This window comes from Medicago truncatula, chromosome 6, assembly GCF_003473485.1.
Source record: "Medicago truncatula cultivar Jemalong A17 chromosome 6, MtrunA17r5.0-ANR, whole genome shotgun sequence".
NCBI classification, from domain to species: Eukaryota; Viridiplantae; Streptophyta; class Magnoliopsida; order Fabales; family Fabaceae; genus Medicago; species Medicago truncatula.
The window spans coordinates 30,887,064-30,894,660 of record NC_053047.1 but is presented as its reverse complement, the minus strand read 5'-3'; the positions used below and the strand labels follow the sequence as shown (position 1 = coordinate 30,894,660).

Below are 7,597 nucleotides of genomic sequence, written 5' to 3'. Positions count from 1 at the left end.
AATTGCCAGCACATTCAAAATAGAGTCATTTGAAGCTTTGATCAATCACCAATGATCTTTTGCTTGATATGGTTATTGTCCTACGAAGGATCAATTTCAAATGCATTCCCATTGTGAAGGAACATCTTCGCAGGCAGAGCTGTTTTTCTTGTCTTGTAGCAGAGACAAATATCAGAGTAGTGGAGGTAGTGGTTGTACACTTCGTACAATTGTACTTTGTCAACGCTCTTTGAAGAACAAGCATCGAATGCCTTCAAATGCTTTCAAGTCCATTGAACAGCCTTTTGCAATGCTTAGACGAGATTAAATCCATTGAACAACCTTTAAAGCTTTATGTTGCATCTCCTGATGAACTGCAGCTTCTAGTGATTTTCAGCTTCTGATGAACTTGCTTCTGATGACGTCGCTACTTCAGGAGCACTTTGTCTTCAGGAGCAGTTTTCTTCAGACGCTTTAAGCTTCCTTTTTGTAGATTCCTTTGCTCTCTATTGTTCTTCCAAGACCTTTTTAAGATGTCAAATTTTGTCTATGGTCCTGTATACTTGAATAAATATTAGCATATCCAATTGACAATTTTTAATACCTTGTTATCATCAAAACTCTTAAAGGGTAAAACACATTTTGTTCCAGCAACTTTAAGGTGAGGTTTGGAAGCTCCCCCTGAGTTCTATCCAAGTTAATTAAATTCACCATTTAAAAGCGCAATAACTCTGAGAATAATCTCACATTAATAGACTAAGAGATAAGAAGAAGGTCCTATTAATACAATACATCTACTACCCCTTTTGTCATCAACAAAAAGTATAAAATAAAGACATAAAGAAGGAGATGAGAAAAATGGTGAGAAATTCTATACACCAAGTCATAAATCAGAGCAAAACATATTGGTCAGAAGCAGTATTTCAAAAGCATAACGTTAAAATAAAAAAAAAGAACACAATAACAGAAATGTAACAAGCTAAAGGTGTGCAACTAAGGCTTGACTTGATTTTGAAACATTTCCATCATCTGTTTCATCATCATGTTTGTCTCTTCTGCTTGTTGCTTCATATCCCTTTTGAATTCTTCATTGCTTCTAAGCAAATTCTCTTCTCTGACTCTTGCTTCTTCTAGCTTAGCTTCTGTAGAGGACTTGTATTCTATCGGAAGTAGCCTCTGATCAAGAAGTTCTTTCCTAAGCTGCCTGTTTTCAGTTTCCAATTCAGCATTCCTTTGCAGCAGGGCTAGTTCTGTAGATACTGGACTAACACTTATCTTAGATAGCCAGTTGAAATTCAGCTCTCTTGGGTTTACACCAGTTGGAATGAAATCAAAAGCATTCCTTTCTCTTAAGCAAGGTGGTGTTTGCACCCAATTTCTCAGAACTTTAACTTCTTGCAGATTACAATCAACACCCTTTAGCCAATCTTGAAGCTTTTGTTGAGCAGAGTCTTGAGCGTCTATACAAGATTTCTGAAGCTCTGTCAAGACATAGTCTACTCTCTCTTTCAATCTCTTCCATTGCTTCTCATAGCTATCTTTATGAATCAGATCATTCATTGATTGAATCAGCTTGTTGAGCTCCTGAAATATATTCTCACACACATCTGCTAATATAGTAGAATCAAGAAACAATGTGGGTGGAGAAGGTACGTTAGGTTTGGTAGGAGCACAAGTTTGAATAATTTGGCAGGAAGATGAGGGTTGACTGTTTGTGGAGGTTGTAGTCTGATTGATGGTGAGAGAATGGTAGTTTAAAGACTATATGAACTATCTACTTAAAATTGTATGAAGTTTGGAGATTATATAGATATGATAATCATTATCGCTGAAATTAATTAACCTGCAAACAAGTTTCAGATGAAAGTACCAAATATTTATACTTATAATTTGAATAAAATCAAAACTTTATGTAAAATACCGTTTATAATTTACATGCGTTAGCACAATAAAAAGAGCGGGAAGATGGAAACGTGAGTGCCCGTCTTTTCAATAGTATGGTTTTTTTAGTGGTGATTGGGGTTTGAACTTCAAACCTTGCATGTATTATGCATTTTCTCAACCAACTGCGATAAACTCACGAGGACTTCGCTACAGAGGCGGAACTATTTAAGGGCTATGTGGGCTAAAGCCCCACATGCCACTTCTCTATTTTTTTATTATATATATATTATAAAAAAGATAATAGTCATTTTGATCCTTGAATATGTAATAAGTAGTCATAATATGATCCCTGAATGTGTAATAAGTAGTCATAATAGTCTCTCAATGTATTAAAATTCTAAAATAGTCCCTGAGTTTGTACTTTATTAGTCATAATAGTCCCTGGAGTGACAATAACTAAGTATATTGAACGGCTAATATGACAATGTTAATGAAGTATTTTAATGTTAGGAATTAATTTGACTAACGAAATATACAATCAGAGACAATTTAAAATTTTGATACATTATGGGACTATTTTAACCCCACATGTATGAAATGTCTAGACCCCCCGCTTCGTTAGTAGGGTTTAATATAAGTAATACATGACCACAACTACAAAAATAAAAATTCCAAACGAGCAGAATGTGACGCGTAACAAAAGTAATACAGGATCAAATACTGTAGTCTAAAACATTAAAGATTTAAAATTCTTTACTTTGTTTTTGTAAAATAAAACTGACCTTTAACTTATTTCGAGCGAAAGAGTTGAATAAGTTGTTTGTGAATTTGAAATGAGCAGAATTCAAGATAAAAATAACCTTTGTAAACCTTGTCTAATCTCACTTGTTTCAATACTAACTTTCTTCTTTCGATTCTTCAATTAGTATTTGAAATATGAATTACCAACGGTGAGATTACATTAGAAAATAGATTTACATAAAATTAAGGTTCTATGCTTAGTTTGATAGGAATTAGGTCATAAGACTCATCCAACAATCCCAAGACAAAGAAATCTACTCACTCATGTTCATCGTAGACAAAGAGATTAAAGAGATGGAGAAGAAAGACATGAAAGTAAACGGCTGAAAGTAAAAGTGCAGAATTATAAAGAACAAGAAAATAAGAACTTTGATTCAAAGAAACAATTGTCACAAAGAATTCCCAAGACTCATAGATGATTAAACAAGTCTGATGGCTCCTCTATTTATAACCCAAGGAACAACCAAAACCCTAGAAAAGGCATTAGAATGTGTTACAAGGCAACCCGTGGGCTTTTAGGTTAAAATTTATCACTAAAGAGGCAACTGGAACCGCGCACGGTCGTGCCTGATGAACGAGCAAAAGCAGCAAAGGGAGCATCTGGGATCGCGCACGGTCGTGCGTGTAGAAGCATGGACTGTGCGCAGCTCTCGACAATTGCAGGCACGGTGTTGAATAGGGGCGCATGGTCAGTGCATTTGTGAGAAAGACTGTGCGCGACGAGTTGTACAGAAATTTCCATAAATATCCTCTCAAACAGGCTTCAAATATTGCATCTTTATGCTCTATGTCTCAATCATGCTTTTAGAACCCCTTCTTATGCTCAAAGACTTGATCTTGCATCCTTTGTGATCCTAAGATTAAAACAAACAAATTGTAGTAAAATAGTTCTGAAAATAAACTAAAGCAAACAAAATTCTACTAAATTAAACACTTAAAAACTACTTATTATTGACTTATCAAACTAATCAAGAATGTACTATGTATTCCATATATACATAAACAAATTAACTGATTGGATCTACATCATCAGCCACATATTAAGTTTTTCTTGATCCACAAATTTTTTTTTTATACAAATGATTATAGTATCAAAGCTTATAATCCTAGATTTTGAGCTTATAGCAGAGTTTGAACCAAAATATTCTATGACCTGTCTTTCTATTCATTTACTTATGTACTTAAAGGCTTAATAGGATACATCAAATGAGCATGTCAGAATTTACATTTTTTTTAGGGATGATACAACTTACATATCGACTCAATAATTAACTCAACTATTAGTAAAAAAAAGTCTTACAAAAAGATAAGTCTTTCCAAAGCATTTCAAAAACGGCTAGTTTTTAGAATAATTTTGCAAAAATTGAGTGTTTTAAAAACTAATTTTGAAATACTTTTTTGTAAAGTAATTATGTTTAAGTAACAATGAATAAACATCCTCAATTGGCTCTATTTGACCAGGATAGGTTCAGTTTTATGTCAGAATCTTTACCCATAATAAGTTTTAAAAACTAAGATTTTTCTTACACTTTCACGAGAAGAAACAAAAAAGTCTTCTCTTCTCTTCATTTTCTCACTCTCTTTCTCTCTCTTCAAACTTCAAATCCTAGAAACCTTTTAAAATTCCATTTTCTGCTGTTCACATGGTGGCTCAATCGTTGGAAAGAAGTTGAACGATGAATCGAAGGATGCGACGGAGGTGACGTCAATGTCGTCGCAGCGAAGATCTAGTTCGAGGATTCAAGCCAAGCAGAAAGAGGTTGAAGAGATTCAGCTTCGTCGGAAAGCTGAGGGGGTAGAAGCTGAAGAGAAATCCAATGAGGTTGAGGTTTCACCGGTGAAGTCGAGGAAGCGTGTAAGGAGAAGTTCTAGTCGGAAGAGTGTGGTTAAGGAGGTTGTTGAGGAGAAAGAGACGACGGAGAAGAAGAAGGAAGAGGTTGTTGTTGAGGGGAAACCGACGAAGAAGAAGAAGAAGAAATCTGCGTCGGATGAGAAACGTGAGCTGATGGAGGTTTGGAATGAGAAAATGGTGGCGGAAACTGAAAATGCTGGTGGTGCATTGAGTGATAAGAGCTCAACGGCGAAGGTGAAAGAGACTATTAGGACTTTTAACAAACACTATCTTCATTTGGTTCAGGTGGAAGAAGAGAGGGTTGCTAAAGAGATAGCTGAATTTGAGAAGACAAACGGCGGGAAGAAATCTGCTGCTAAAAAGAAATCTCGAGGGAAGAAGTCCCCTAAGAAAGATGCAAAAACTAAAGAAGAAAAGCACCCTTCCAAGCGACCTTCCAAGCGACCTGATCTGAAAGTCATAACCAAGATGATGCAAAATAATGAGATACTCTACCCTGGCAAAAGAATTGGCAGCATTCCAGGCATTGAGGTTGGATATCAGTTCTATTCTCGTGCTGAAATGGTTGCAGTTGGTTTTCATAGCCATTGGTTAAATGGCATTGATTTTATCGGCAAATCTTATTCTAAAATGTACAAGCTCAATCTCCCAGTTGCTGTGGCCATTGTTATTTCAGGCATGTATGAGGATGATCTGGATAATGCTGAGGATGTTGTGTACACTGGTCAAGGTGGGCATAATCTGACTGGTAATAAGCGTCAAATTCAAGATCAAAAGTTGGAGCGGGGTAATTTAGCACTCAAGAACTGCTGCAAGCAAGAAGTGCCAGTAAGGGTGATTCGAGGTCATAATTCAAGTAGCAGTTACACTCGTAAAGTCTACACATATGATGGCTTGTACAAGGTTGACAAATATTGGGCAGATAAGGGATTGTCTGGCTTCACAGTATACAAGTTTCGTCTCAGGCGGGTCGAAGGACAGCCTACATTAACAACAAATCAGGTCTATTTCACAATGGGACGTGTACCTCAGTCTACAGCAGAAATACGAGGGTTGATCTGTGAGGATATCACTAACGGTCAGGAAACTGTGCCCATTCCAGCTACAAATTTGGTTGATGACCCACCTGTTCCACCTCCCCCAGGTTTCAAATATTTGAAGTCTCTGAAGGTTGCAAAAAGTGTTAGGCTTCCTGTGAGTGCCTCTGGATGCAAATGCAATGGCAAATGTATTGATCCAAACACCTGTGAATGTGCGAAGAGCAATGGCTCTGAATTTCCCTATGTATCTAAAGATGGTGGCAGACTAATTGAAGCTAAAGACGTTGTGTTTGAATGTGGTCCCAATTGTGGCTGTGGTCCTGAGTGCGTGAATAGGACTTCTCAAAGAGGACTTCAATATCGTCTAGAGGTTTTCCGTACTGCAAAGAAAGGATGGGCTGTTAGATCCTGGGATTTTATACCTTCTGGTGCACCAGTTTGCGAGTACACAGGAATTCTTGGTAGGACAGAAGACGTGGACTGCGTATTGGAAAACAACTATATTTTTGAGATAGATTGCTTGCAAACAATCAAGGGTCTTGGTGGAAGGGAGAGGCGGTCAAAAAATGTAGCATATGCTTCAAGTTTGCTGGAAAAATACAATGACCAAGATTCTGAAAGTGCGCCAGAGTTTTGCATTGATGCAGGGTCTACTGGAAATGTTGCTAGGTTTATAAACCATTGTTGTGAGCCTAATTTGTTTGTACAATGTGTTTTGAGCACACACTATGATTTGCGATTGGCTCGAGTGGTGCTGTTTGCCGCTGACAACATACCCCCTTTACAGGAGCTGACATATGACTATGGCTATGCACTTGATAGCGTCTTGGACTCTGATGGGAAGGTAAAGCAAATGGCGTGCTATTGTGGAGCTGCAGGCTGCAGGAAGCGATTATTCTAAATCTCATGTCCCTTTCTGAGATATAAGTAGGAGATCTTTTTGACGGTTATCAAGAGCATATTTTTTGGTGCAAATCAACACATGGTCTCCTAAAACTTCCTAGTGCTCTTGCTATACCTGTTTGATTTGTAGTACATGCATTGGGCCAAAAATGAAATTGTATAGATTTTATTCTGCTCATAGTAGCCCTATTTATTGAATATCACAACTTTATAACTTGGATGCTGAGAAAATCGACAGCACTTGAGCGATGCAAATATCATTTTATCGGCAAGAATATATGAATACTAAGTTTTTTCTTGATCCATATTTTAATTGGATACACTTCATGAATATCAGAAGCATTCTCTTTGACAGAGTCATAATTTGCAGAGGTAGTGGTGGTAACATCAACATCAGTAATCATTATCGTTTAGGATCAAGACTTGATGTTCAATTTCATCTTTAAACATTTTGTTCTAAATAACAATTATTTGATGCAATGAAGACATATAAAACTGCTAGAAACATGAGCAGGATGAAAAACAAAACATATATAATAGCTTAGTTCTGATAGTCCTACATCAAAAATTCTCAAACAAACACTTAGTAGGATATAAAACTGGGAGAGCTCATACCAGCAATTGGCAAAGTGTAACAGTTCGGACATCAATTATTCATATTGTGTTGTCCACTTAATTTATTTAACTGTTTAGTTTACTAGTAATAACTTTTGGTCAATTGATTTCCAAACACTTAGTAGGATCAAAATTAATGTTATGAAATAATTTTTGTTTCACTGCAGTCTTTGGAAATCAATATACCAAAACAATCGAGTCCCTAATTTGTTTTTTTTTGTTAAATCAATCTTTTCTATTTAATAGAATGGGGGGTAGAAATATTGAAGAACATTATGCAACAAAATGAATCCTTTGAAACTTGCTTTCTATATAAATGCCTGCACTAAGTGAATAAGAATAAATGGTCACTTGTCTAACTCCTTTGTTTAAGAGACTACAATCCATTGATTATGTTAAGGTTCTGGAAGCTTGCTAGTCTGACATAAAAAACTAGCAGTGTGACTGAAGGTTGATTTTAAACTTCCAATTCTCCTGGAGTTGAACTCTATATTTGAGCAATATAAATGAAAATTAGAATTTG

The 7,597-nt window shown here is 36.3% G+C and overlaps 1 protein-coding gene across 1 annotated transcript; it reads left to right on the top strand.

Annotated features, from left to right (window-relative positions):
- Nucleotides 1-4,541: 4,541 nt before the first annotated feature.
- LOC25496588 (histone-lysine N-methyltransferase, H3 lysine-9 specific SUVH4) lies at nucleotides 4,542-6,670 on the top strand. The gene has a single exon (XM_039835048.1). The coding sequence runs from the start codon at nucleotides 4,670-4,672 to the stop codon at nucleotides 6,455-6,457; it is 1,788 nt and encodes a 595-aa protein (XP_039690982.1). The 5' UTR covers nucleotides 4,542-4,669; the 3' UTR covers nucleotides 6,458-6,670.
- Nucleotides 6,671-7,597: the final 927 nt, after the last annotated feature.